We start from the raw sequence: 13,902 nt of genomic DNA, 5'->3' as shown, positions 1-13,902 counted from the left end.
GGGTCATGAATCAAGCCTTGGTAAACCTAAGACAACTGAAATTGTATCAAGTATCTTTTTTTTGGCCACAGCACTATGAGATTAGAAATCAATTATGGGGGGGAAAAAGACAAACTGTAAAAAACACAAGCACATGGAAGCTAAGCAATATGCGACTAAATGGCCAATGAATCACTGAGGAAATCAAAGAGGAAATCAGAAACACCCAGAAACAAATGACAGTGAAAACGTGACGGCTCAAAACCTATGCAATGCAGCAAAAGTAGTTCTAAGAGGGAGATTTTATAGCAATACAATCCCACCTTAAGAACAAGAAATATCTCAAAGAAACAATATAACATTATACCTAAAGCAATTACAGAAAGAACATCAGCAGCAACAGATGGAAAAAATAAGTTAGAAATCATAAAGATAAAAGCAGAATGAAATGAAACAGAAATGAAGAAAACAATAGCAAAGATCAATGAAACTAAAAGCTCTTTGAGAAAATAAGCAAAATTGATAAACCTTTAGCCAAATTCATCAAGACAAAAAGGGAGAAGACTCAATTCAATAAAATTAGAAATGAAAGAGAAGTTACAACTGACATCATAGAAATGCAAGAACCATAAGAGACTACTACAAGCAATTATATGCCAAAAAACTGAGCAACCTGGAAGAAATGGACGAATTCTTAGAAAGGAACAACCTTCCAAGACTGAGGCAGGAAAAAATATAAAATATGAAGTAATTAAATTCACAAGTAATGAAATTAAAGCTATGATTAAAAGTCTTCCAGTAAACAAAAGTCCAGGACCAGATGGTTTCAAACACAAATTCTACCAAACATAACTGATTAATAAAAACCATATGATCATCTCAATAGATGGAAAAAAAAAGCTTTTGACAAAATTCAACACCCATTTATGATAAAAACTCTCCAGAAAGTGGGCATAGAGGGAATCTACCTCAGCATAATAAAGGTCATATAGGACAAATCCACAAAAAACATAATTCTCAATGGTGAAAAACTGAAAGCATCTCCTCTAGTATCTAGAATAAGATAAGGATGTTCAGTCTTGCTATTTTTATTCAACATTGTTTTGGAATTCCTAGCCAGGCCAAACAGAGAAGAAAAGAAATGAGTAAAATCTAAATTTGAAAAGAAGAAGTAAAATGGTCACTGCCTGCAGATGACATGATACTATACATAGAAAATCCTAAAGATGTCACCAGAAAACTACTAGAGCTAATCAATGAATATTGTAAAGTAGCAGGATACAAAATTAACACACAGACATCTCTTACATCCCTATGTACTAACAAAGAAATATAAGAACGAGTAATTTAAAAAAAGAGTAATTAAGGAAACAGTCCCATTTCCACTGCAACAAAAAGAATAAAATACCTAGGAATAAACCTGCTTACAGAGGCAAAAGACCTATACTCAGAAAACTATAAGATACTGATGAAAGAAATTAAAGACAACACAGATGGAGATATACCACAGAAGAATCAATACTGTGAAAATGACTATAATAATACTCAAAACAATCTACAGATTCTACAATCTACAATCTACAGGAATCTACAATCCCTGTCAAGTTACCAAAGGCATTTTTCACAGAATTAGAACATTTTTTTTTCAACATTTGTATGGAAACACAAAAGACCCCAAATAATCAAAGCAATCTTCAGGAAAAAAAAAAATGGAGCTGAAGGAACCATGCTCCCTGAGTTCAAACTACACAAAAAACTTACTGCAATCAAGACAGTATGACTCTGGCATAAAAACAAAAATGTGACTCGATGGAGGATAGAAAACACAGAGATAAACTCATGCATTGATGTTCACCTAATCTATTATACGACAAAGGAGGAAGGGATACAGACAACCATATCATAGTAATAAAGGGATCAATTCATCAAGAGGATATAAAAATTCTAAATGTTTATTCAGTGAATAAGAGCTTAAAAATGCATAAAGTAAAAACTGATAGAACTATAAGGATAAATATACAGATATATCCACAATCATCATCAGAGGTTTCAATACTACACTTTCAAGTACTGAACAGTAAGAAGACAGAAAATCAGAAAGAATTCAGAAGACTTGAAAATCACAATCAACAAATTTGATCTAACAGGTATTCACAGAAAAACTCATCAATAAATAGAAGGGTAGACATGATTTTAACCTGGGCACTGAAAACAATGATAGACCAAATTTGATGCCATAAAATCAGTCTCAATCAATTTTAAATGATCCAGCAATTCCACTCCTGGGCATCGATTCAGAGAAAACCACAATTCAAAAAGATACACACACCTCAATATTCATTGCCATAGTATTTACAATAGCCACGACATGGAAGCAATCTACATGTCCATCAACTGAGAAATGGATTTAAAAAGGAGAGAGAGAGATACATATATACAATGGAATATTACTAAGGCATTAAAAATGAAATGATGTATTTGCAGCAACATGAAGGGACCTGGAGATTATCACACTAAGTGAAGTCAGAGAAAGATAAATATTATATGATACCATTTACATGTGGAATCAAAACAAAAAACAATACAAATGAACTTACTAACAAAACAAATAGGGAACAAACTTATGGCTATCGGGGGGAAGGATCAGGGTGAGGAAAAGATCAGGAATTTGGAACTGACATATACACGCTGCTATATTTAAAACAGATAATCAACAAGGACCTAGTGCATAACACAGGGAACTCTGCCCAGTATTTTATACTAACCTAAATGGGAAAAGAATTTGAAAATATGTATAACTGAATCGCTTTGCTGTACACCTAAGACACGACTTGTTAATTAACTCTACTCCACTATAAAATAACATAAAAAATTAAAGATTAAAGTCATAAAAAGTATATACTCTGATATAGTAGAATCAAATTAAAATTCGATGAGAAAGATATCTTAAAAATCTCCAAATATTTCGAAATTAAGTAATATGCATCTAAAGAATCCATGGGTCAATAAAGAAAACAAAAGGGAAATTAGAATGTCTTACAAGAAAAATCTCAAATCAACAACTTCAGCTACCAAGTTAAAAATTAACAACAACAAAAAAACCCAGGAACAAACAAAATCCAAAATAATCAAAAGGAAAACAACAACAATAACAAAGATCAGAGTAGAAATCAATGAAATGGAAAATAACAGTGAAAATAGGTGAAATTAAAGCTGATTCTTTAAGAAGATAGGGATTCCCAGGTGCTCTGTGGTAAAGAATCTGCCTGATAATGCAGGAGACATAGGAGACAGGCTTGATTCCTGGGTTGGGAAGGTCCCCTGGAGGGGGAAATGGCAACCCACTCCCGTATTCTTCCCTGAAAAATCCCCTGGACAGTGGAGCCTGGTAGGCTACAGTCCAAAGGGTCGCAAAGAGTTGGACGTGAATGAGCATGAGCATGCACCTAGAGAAGATAAATAAATTATATAACACTCTTTCCAGATCAGAAAAAAAGAGAGAGAGAAATGGAAGAAATTACCAATATCAAGAATAAGAGATTGACATCACTGTAAATTCCATAAATACTAAAAATAACAATAGAATATCACTAACAAGTTTTTTCCCAGTAAAGTTTATAACTTACATGGCATAGCTAAATCCTTTAAAATACACAAGGTACCAAAAATCAGTTAAGAAGAAATACATAGCCTGAATAGCCCTGTATCTATCAGAGAATTAAATTAGTAACTTAAACCAAGAAAAGTTCCAAGTTCCGATTATTTCACTTGTGGATTCTACCAAACAATTTTTAAAAATATACCACCCAAACTCTGAATCTACCTAAACTCTTTGAGAAAATGAAAAAGAAGAGTCTAGCAATTTATTTTGAGAGTACAGAGTTATACTGACAGCAACACAGACACAAGCTTTACAAGAAAACTACTGATTAAAACCCCTCACAAACAAGGTTACAAAAATCTAAACAAAAATTTAACACAACAAGGACAACAATATATAAAAAAGAGTGTATCATGACCATGTGGGATTTATTCCAGGAATGCAAGGCTTTTTTTTTTTTTTTAATTGTTTGAAGATGTATCAATATAATTTACCATATTAACAAACTAAGAAACATAAACTGTGACACACACAATTCAACATTCATTTTCTAATTAAAGCAAAGCAGCAAACTAGCATTCAGCTTGTGACCGTCAAATATAATAAATAAAGATACGAGCATTGTGTTCTGAGTAAGACAGACCAGCTCTGGGACTTCGGGAAGGTCACAGACCCCTCTGGGATTCATGACTTGATCTATAAAAAAAGACTTGGTAATTGTTCAGCGACTACTATCAGCAAAACAGTGACCTAAGAATTTTTAACACTTGCCTCTCTCCCCCTACCCCCAGTACCCGCATCATCCCTCTAACCACCTCCACCGAAAAATGATTTGAACCCATCTGAATCACAGCACTGTGGGGACAACTTGAACCGAAATATCAACTTGAATAATTGTCCATGCACAGAAATAGATCCACAAGAATTAAGGTTTCTAGGTAAATAGAGATTGTAGCTCCCAGGTGAAGCACAAAAGTAACCAAAAAAAATGCTTTGAGGAGGGTCAGAAAGATAGATTCATGTTACTCCTATAACCTCTTCCCCAGGCCTGAGCAGCCCAGGGCAGAGAGAGAACCATCCCTACGGAAGGAAAGAGAAAGCCGAGACCCACTCCACCTGCACTCCAGAGTCAGCTCGCCGCAGGCGGCTCCCGGCAGATGTCTGTGTGGATCCAGGCCTCTGGCTCAACCCAGCAAGTGCTGGGGCCAGGGCCCCTGCAGCTTCTGTAGCACCAGGCTCCCTGTGGGCCCCCCTGAACCCAGGCCCCCATCCCACCTCGGCACCTGAAAGCTCCAAAGGCCCCCAAGGGATCTACCCTTGAACCCAGGTTTCCATCTGGGCCCAACATGAGGTCAGCTAGCACCAACTCCAGATTTTGACCCACCCCAGAATCAGGCTGGCTCCCACAGTCCCAGGCCCTGGACATTCACCGGCACCGGGCCTGCCCTCACGGCCCAGCCTCAATTCCAGCTCCTACAGACCCAGGCTCCCCGCCTGCCCTAAGCCAGACCAGCCCTGCAGACCCACCTTCAGGATGAAGCAGCCTCTTGTACACTCTTTAAGAATACTCAAAGCACTCAGTCCTAGAGGAGGAAATGGCCACCCACTCCAGGCTTCTTGCCTGGAGAATCCCATGGACAGAAGGGTCACAAAGAGTCGGAAAAAGCGACTGGTCACAAAGCGCTCAAGAGCCACTTTTCCCATCTTCTTCTGCAGGTCTGGATGATTTCCATATCCTCTTTCCCAACACGAAAGACAACTATCTCAGCATATCACAGCAGAAACGGGAAACTCTTGAACGACTTTATCTCAGTCCCAGAGTTAATATATTTACAGACCAAGGTCTTCAAAAAGGTAACCTGTAGACCTTTCCAAGTAGAAAAGGTCAAAGCCTTGTTTGAATTAACTAACACTTTAGTATACGACTTTGAGGATCCAACTTAGAGATTCAGAAATGCTTTCCAAGTACACGTTGCTACCTTCGCCTGCTGAAAATCACACCAAAACCCACACAGGTGGGGGCAGGAGGTCACAGACACCAAACAATGACACCTCCTGATGTCTTCTCAGTTCAAAAAACACCAAGTCTGCAGAGGTATTTAGATAATCCCAACTGCCCTCCTCTGTCACACCATCTCAACAAAAGAGGAAGCCTTGGGCTTTCTACTTACCCGTGTAGAGGTCTGTATCTGTGTACTCGTCCACTTTCTTGTGCTGCAGAATATAGTCAGAGACCTTGGTCCCAATAGCTGGCTGAACGTCCACCCACTCCAAGGAGACCACGGTGCTAGAGGGCTCTACTGTTGGGGAGAGCCGCAGCCTGTGGGGGTGACAGGGAAAGTGGAGTTTTTTTGCCAGCCCCCAGTATTGTCTGGGCCCCAAGGAAGTGTGCATGTGTCAAGATTAAAAGTATGGGTTTCAGTCTGGTTTCAAACTCCGATTCAACCCACCAGTAACCCTTTACATATACTTAGGCAACTAATTTCACCTCTTTCAGCCTCTGTCTCCTTGTTTATAATGGGGATAAGAAGAGCTACCTTTCAGGATCGATGTGGAACCCAGGAAAATAATCCAAGCGCACAGTATGTGCTCACAGAAAATTGATTAGCTTGCCATTTGTTTAAACTATTTCTCCATGATGCTTCGTTGTCAATTAAATTGGCAGTGCCTTCAGACACAGTACCTTCCAGCCTCCCTGCCATTCTCTTCAGTCCCCCAGTATAACAGTCAATGTTTCAATATCCTTAAATCAATAATCCCTCACAGAGGGCAGGAATCCTTTTATAAAGCAAGAAATAACAGAATGCTCGAAGGTGAGAACGGGGAGGGTGCCTTTGAGAGAAGGAAGTGCAATCCCTTTGTTTCACAGAAGGTAAAAGCAAGGTCCAGAAAAGAGCATGATCTGCACAGTCACACAGCAAGCTGGGGACAGGAACACGACGGTGACTCTGCGTGTCCCACAGCCCGGCTTCCTTCTCTCTCTCCATCATAGCTGCCAACTCTTCAATGACTGTCTCACAAGGGATCCTCAATATTGGTTCCTGCCCGCATTTCCTCTGCTCCCCACTCCACCCTCCTTCTTAAGCTTACTCCCTTAATCAAGATGACCTTCCTCTACTTCCTCAAACGGTGAATTTCTGGGGTCAGGGCTTTCCCATGGGCTCTGTCTTTTTCCTGAACCATGTCTGTTGCCATTGGCTGCCTGACAAGTCTGACTCCAATTCAGGTCCTCTCAGAGAGGCTTCCAGACTATCTCCCTCTTTTCCAACTACAGCCTCCCCATGTTGTTCTCTCCATTAGCACCTCTTTTCTCTTTCTTGCATGTTTTCATTATTTAAACGTTTAAATGGTATGTTGTTTCTGTTTTTGCTTTGCCATCTGTCCCCTTCCCTGAAGGGTCAACCCCCTAAGTGCACACACTGCCTGTCTTGCTCATGAATGAACTCTCCAGTGTCTGACACACAGCAGGGGTTCAGAGCTTATTTGTTGAACGAATGAATACTAGAAAGCTGCTTAGAAAAGGTCCTACCCTTTCTCTCTCTCAGTAGCCCGAGTGGTCAACACAGGGCCTGACAAAACAGTAGTAGGTATCCAGCAAACTTTTGCCGAATGGATGAATTCAAAGAAGTAATGATAGATGGCTTGGCGCTATTAAAATAGCACACGCTGCAGTGTAAGTGTCTACCCCTGAGCCGCGATTTTGTTCTGCCAAAGCGCCATGCTCTTGAAAGGAGGAAGCAGGCCCCCGGAGACTTCGGGCCTCTGGTGAAGCACCCTGGGAGGAGAAGCAAGCCGTGGCCGGGGCTGGCAGGACAGGCGTGTGAGCTCGTGGAAAGGGGTGGCCTGAGGGAGAGGGACCATACATACGTACACCGGCTGCGGGAGGGGGCTGCAGTTGGGGAGCCCACTGGCGTCGAAGGCGCTGAGGTCACACCTGCACCAGTCGTCGATCACATCCCCTTTCCCCGAGCACCAGTAAGAGCTCATCAGCGCGCTCTTGAAGGCCTGGAACAAGGGAGAACAAGAGAGAGGACGATGACAATGGTGGGGAGTAGAGAGTCAAAGTCCCAGAAGCCACGACGGTAGCTGGCCCAAGCTTCAGAACAGTCCTCCTGGGCACAGGGCACCATCTCCTGCCTAAGTCCCTAGCATTCTACCACCAGGTTCTTCTATGTTGCGTCATTCCCTACCCAGTAGCCAGAATGATCATTGAGGAAGAACAGTAATAGCATCCCTTGAGATCCTCCCCTGGGCCTGACACTCAACCTATGTTGACTTATTTTACCTTCACTAGCCCACACAATAGCTATAATTAAAAAAATAACTATTATTATTTCCCATTCTACCAGCTGGAAAACTGAGACACACAGAAGGTAAGTCATTTGTCTGCTGCTACTGCTGCTGCTAAGTCGCTTCAGTCGTGTCCGACTCTGTGCGACCCCATAGACGGCAGCCCACCAGGCTCCCCCGTCCCTGGGATTCTCCAGGCAAGAACACTGGAGTGGGTTGCCATTTCCTCCTCCAGTGCATGAAAATGAAAAGTGAAAGTGAAGTCGCTCAGTCGTGTCCGACTCTTAGCGACCCCATGGCTGCAGCCCACCAGGCTCCTCCGTCCAGGGGATTTTCCAGGCAGGAGGACTGGAGTGGGTGCCACTGCCTTGTCATTTGTCTGAGGTTCTGGTAACTGATGGGGGCTCTTAACTGATGGAAATGGGATCTGATCCAAGGCAGTCTGGCTCCAAACCCTGCCCTCTTTAACACCTCAGCACACTGCTTGTTGTAGGAGTCTGAGCACCTCACCATGCTACTTATAAACCTTCAGAGACTCCCCAGAGCCCTCAGGATAAACTCTACATCCCTTACTCGAGCTCCTGACCACCTCCATAGTTTCACCTCTCACCACTCCTCTGATTTTCCTTTGCATGCTATACCATCCACACTCATGCAACCATTACCATGTCCATCAACACTGAATTCCGGTCTAGGAAAAGTGTGCCCTAAATCAGCAGATAGCAAAGCATTTCTGCAAAGGACCAAACAGTAAGTATTTCTGGCTTTATGGCCAGTCTCTGCCACAATTACTTAACTCTGCCTTTGTAGCATGAAAGCAACATAGATGATACTTTAAATGAATGGGCATGTTTGAGTTCCAATAAAACCTTATTTACAAAGACAGCTGACAGGATTCATTCTGAAGATCACTGTTTGCTGACCTTTGCTCTAAATGGTGATCAATGTTCTATTTAATTGCAATATGCTTCATTGTCTCTTGCTGTTTTTTAAAAAAACAATTACAATGTGCTCATTGTCTCTTGCTCTTCTTTTAAAAAAAACCCTGTCCTCTCTACTGGAATACTCTCAACCCCACCACCATCTTGGAAACCAATTTGCTCTTTTGTTTTCAAATGGACCCTTCTTTCCTAAGGGAACCCCACCTTGACTTTAAGCCTGGAAGCAGGTTTCTCTTCCAGACACCACAGCATGCTACATCACAGCTAGCCAACAATCCGTTTGCCTGTCTCACCCAACAGACTCTGATCTCACCAAGAACACAGGCCACGCCTTATCCACATGAGTCTTCTCATGAGACTGAGAACACTTATTCAGTCAAGATTTACTGAATAAATAAACGGACACTGAAAAACCGATCGTAACACTTAGGCTCAGACGTGCTTCCTGCTTTGTGTGGTGCTCAGATACTAAGTTCTGTCCAACTCTTTGAGACCCCGTGGCCTGTGGCCTGTCAGGCTCCTGCATCCATGGGGTTTCCCAGGCAAGAATATTGGAGTGGGTTGCCATTTCCTTCTCCAGGGGATCTTCCCAACCCCAGGAATGGAACCCACATTTCCTGCACGGGCAGGTGGATTCCTTACCACTGAGCCACCTGGTAAGCTCCATGCTTTCTACTTTAATCAGTCCATCTATTCTGCCATTTCATGGCACTGGGGATTCAGAAGGTCTGACAGCTCTTTTTCAAACTTGGGAATTCCAGAGAGTGTTGATCTTTTATTTTTTGCCAGGCAACAGGTTCCACACGCTTTCTTCCTTTTTCTTTTCTTTAATGATTTTTTACTTTCTGTGTACTTTTTAAAGCCTCACAATACCTAAAGACACTTGATCACCCAGGTGAGACTTTTTCCATCTTGCATTGTTCAAAAGACTCAAGCACAGCACATTCGTGTAAAGTGGGTGTGTCTCCTTAGCAAAGAACACAGACCTACAAGGAGAAGACGTGTTTCAGAAACACTACCGTGTAAGCCTCCAACACATTCCTCTCAATGCCTCTGATGAGAAGGCTTCAATTATTCCTGCCATATGTCCTTACTCACATTCTCTCCTAAGGGATGAAGAAATGATCTAATGTCTCCCGCATTAAGAATAGCCACCCAAAGAAATAAAAAAGAACTATGATACAAGCTAACGTCCATGGGGTTGCAAAGAGTCGAACACAACTCAAGTGATTTAGCATGCATGCACAGTGTTCATGAAGCACCTTACTACACAGTGTAAGATACTTTAAGGGCATTAAACTGGAATTCTCACAATAGTCCTGAGGAACAGATTCTGTGATCTTCATTGACAGGTGAGGATGAGGAACCAGACCAGTGAAGTAATATTCCCAAGATCACACAGCAAGCAAATGATGAAAGCAGAATCCCAACCCAGGTCTCTGTGACTCAGAATCTTAGGTCTTTTCTACTTAACCACTTGGGACAGTGGGGTTGGTTCCAAGTAGGATTTGCCAGACTCAGTAAATAAAAACACAGGATGCCAAGTTAAACTCAAAATTCCCAATAAACAACTTTTTAAGTATAAGAATATTCCATTCAGTGTTTGCATATTAGTTATGTGGGTCAGAGTCTGGCACACAATAATAACATTGTTCTTACTAAGATTTGATATTACTACGTTACCTAAAGTTGGCTTCCCTGGTGGTTCAGACTGAAAAGAATCTGCCTGCCAAGGCAGGAGACCCAGCTTCCATCCTTGTGTCGGAACGACCTCTTGGAGAAGTAAATGGCAACCCACTCCAGTATTCTTGCCTGAAGAATTCCATGGACAGAGGAGCCTGGCAGGCTACAGTCCATGGGGTCACAAAGAGTCTGACACGACTGAACGAGTTGACTACAAGTCAACGGATGTTAGGAATAAATGTCTGTTTTCCTCCAGCACCAGAGGGGGCGCTCTCAAGAGAGCAGAAACCAGATGGGCTGGCAGGAGGTCACTCTGACTGTCAGACTTCCTCCTCCCTCCATTCGCAGTCTCCCCCTTACTTGAATTAACATGTAAAACTGCTCACGGCTTATGATTCTGTAACATCTCCAGCTAGAGCTGAGGGCTTAATTATCATAATGGGGAAATCCAGAGCCATGGGTGAAAGTGACACAGATGGCAAGAGATTGCCTTGGACTCCAGCAAAGGGAGGGGAGAGAACATCCTGTTTTGTGTATGTGTTTTTGTTTTGGTACGTGTGTGTGTGTGTGTGTGTGTGTGTGTGTGTGGTTTTTGTAATCAATAGTCACTGGGGCTTGTGAAAAACAAAACAGGAAATCTCTCCGGACTTCGTGAGTTTCACCATCCAAGCAGCTCTTGGGAAGAAACCCTGCTTGTGGATCTCCACATCCACTGGCTTTTTCCCAAACCCCGGGGAACAGAATGGGGACTGCAGCGGTGGCCAGGCAAACCGTGGACAGAGCTCAAACGCACTCTGATAAAAGGCCTACATCAGACAGGGAGCCCTTGCAAGGCAGCAGGAGCCAGCATGCGTCAGCTCAGGTCCACACTTTCCTTATGTCTCCAGTGCTTGCAACACTTCATCCCAAATCCAAATAGATCCCAAGGGAGAAGCAGCATAGAATGTTCCAGCTTCCAGGGACTCTGTAAATCATCTAATTGAATCCATTTTGCAGATGCACATACAGTGACCCAGAAAGGCTAGCTGGCTTATTCATGGCGATAGAGTGACTCTGCAGTGAAATGACTCTGTTCCTCCACTTAATCCTCAAAATGTCCCTTTGAGACGGGTGTCTTCTCCCCATTCACAGATACAAGGAGGAGTAGGGATTTGAACTAAGGTCCATCTGAATTCTGGCAACCTTGACTATCTCTGGTCACACAGGAACAATAAATGCCAAGATTTCATCCAAAACATCCTTTTCAGCTGCTCAGCTTGTACCACGTGGTTATGTGCTGTTCATGTGTGTGCGTGTGTGTGTGCGTCTGCGCGTGCTCTCAGAGGAAAATGAAGCCTTACACTGGAGGCATTGTTGACTCCTAGCATTTGAGTAAGTGAAGGGACTTAAGAAACAAATCTTGTACTTAATACAGGGCTAAGGGTTACATTTGCATGGCCATTTGTTTTCATGACAATGAAGGTTTGCTCACTGCTAGTGAATGTTTCCAACTTCTGGCTAATTAGCCAGCAAACCAAGCCCGGCAGGATGAGAAAACAGCCACAAAAATGTTAAGCAATCAAAATAAACAGGGATTTATTCCTGACCCTGTTGTTACTTCTCTAGTTGAACTCAGCATAAGCTATTTCTCTCATTAAGCCTCAATTTCTCCATCTGTAAAATGAGGACACAGAAGTGTTACTTTGAAAGGTTTAATTCACTGAACTTCCTCCTCTGTACCATGTGCCATCTAGATGCTAAAAAGGTGATGAACAAGACGCGGTCACTAACTTCAAAGGACTTGACTTACATGTGCTCAGTCGTGTCTGACTCTTTGTGACCCCATGGACTGTAGCCCGCCAGGCTCCTCTGTCCATGGAATCTTCCAGGCAAGAACACTGGAGTGGATTGCCATTTCCTCCTCCAGGAGATCTTCCCGACCCAGGGATTGAACCCATGTCTCTCTCGTCTCCTGCATTGGCAGGCAGATTCATTACAACTGGGCCACCCGGGAAGCCCCCCCGGGAACTGCAAAGGACTCATAGTCTAATGATGAAGACATACACAATTACAATTAATATGGGTCAAATGTTATGAAGTAACTCATGCCAGAGGTTATGGAAATGCAAAGGAAGAGGACTTTCCAGCTTTAAAAATTCTGACCACGTCTTAGGAATCTTAAACTTCAAGATGACACTCCGTATTTAAGATAGATACTTGGGATCATCTATATACGATGGAATGAATTACATTCTGTATTCTATACTTACAGCGGCTCTGTTTTACATTGACAGTTATACTCAGGGGCTGACACCAAGCCTGCTACTTTTGACACTGAGATGATTCTAGTTTGTGTAACTACAAAGATGCCCTGATCTTCTCACTCGAGTCTTGATGAATATCTTATATTCAGTTTTAATAAGCATGGTCTTGGGGCTGTTCAAGCCATACCAGTCAAGGAGATGAAAGGCCTTCTAGAGACAAAGAAATAGACTACCTTTTTACCCCCAGGTTCCCTATTCATGCCTGATACAGCAGCTAGCAGGTGACATAAATCAGTCAATGTTTGTTAAATTGAATTAAAAGTTCACATGGAATGCTGAATGACATGAACCAAGTTTATAAATGATATCATAAAGCCAGGAAAGCGTGTATGGGTGATGCTCTCCTTCCCCTAAGATCACTTGTATCTTGCATCGATTTGGTACCTCCAGCCAGAAACTGGGGGGTTACTCTGGGCTCCTCCCTCTACCTCATAACATGTCTCAAACCAACTTCTCCCCTCTGACCCCACCGCTGTCTTCCTGGTGTGGGTGAGTAATGCCTCTTCTCTAGGCAATTGTCGTAACCTCAACTAGCCTTCCAGCTCCGACCTTCCCCAGCACATCCTCTCCCAGCTTTCTAAAACATCACTGCTATTCCACCCACCCTGCTTGGACCCCTTCAAAAGCTCCACCACATTCTGGCTGAGGCCTCTACTTCTTAATCTTTCAAAGTCCTCTGTTGTTCAGCCTGTGGCTCTTCTCCCATCTCCTCCCCGCCATTGCTGCTCTAGGCGCCAGCATATAGTATCTTAGAGGAGTGCACTGCTCCATACCAAGCCTTTCCTCATACTCTCCCTTTGGTCTAAAATGCCCTGTCCCCGCTTATGTTTCCTTGCTAAAATCCAGGAAATGTTTTGTTCACCAGGATCCTATCACACTTGAGAGAGTCTATCTCTCTCTCCTCTCATTCAATTTTTGCACATTTCACATTCCCTTGCAATTTGCTTGTTTATGTGCACTTCTTGCATATCAGGCTGGGAACTCTTCCAGGCCAAGGTAATATATTTGATTCACCTCTCTCTCTCCCCAGCTGCAAGCAAAGAAGTCAACACATCATAGGGCCCCAAAAATATGTGTTAAATTCCATAGATATAGGTAATAGGAT

The 13,902-nt window shown here is 42.6% G+C and overlaps 1 protein-coding gene across 4 annotated transcripts in view; it reads right to left on the bottom strand.

Annotated features, from left to right (window-relative positions):
- The window catches only part of ASTN2 (astrotactin 2), a 993,079-nt gene that overhangs the window by 157,333 nt on the left and 821,844 nt on the right, over positions 1-13,902 (bottom strand). For all 4 annotated transcript variants that reach the window (XM_043927598.1, XM_043927599.1, XM_043927600.1 and 1 more), the window contains 2 exons: positions 7,452-7,585; positions 5,752-5,900 (listed from right to left, as the gene is read on the bottom strand). In XM_043927598.1, coding sequence (XP_043783533.1) covers positions 5,752-5,900; positions 7,452-7,585 — 283 coding nt within the window. The remainder of the gene's footprint in view (positions 1-5,751; positions 5,901-7,451; positions 7,586-13,902) is intronic.

This window comes from Cervus elaphus, chromosome 16 (genome assembly GCF_910594005.1).
Source record: "Cervus elaphus chromosome 16, mCerEla1.1, whole genome shotgun sequence".
NCBI classification, from domain to species: domain Eukaryota; kingdom Metazoa; phylum Chordata; class Mammalia; order Artiodactyla; family Cervidae; genus Cervus; species Cervus elaphus.
The sequence above is the reverse complement of the archived record's forward strand: the minus strand, read 5'-3'. Positions and strand labels throughout refer to the sequence as shown.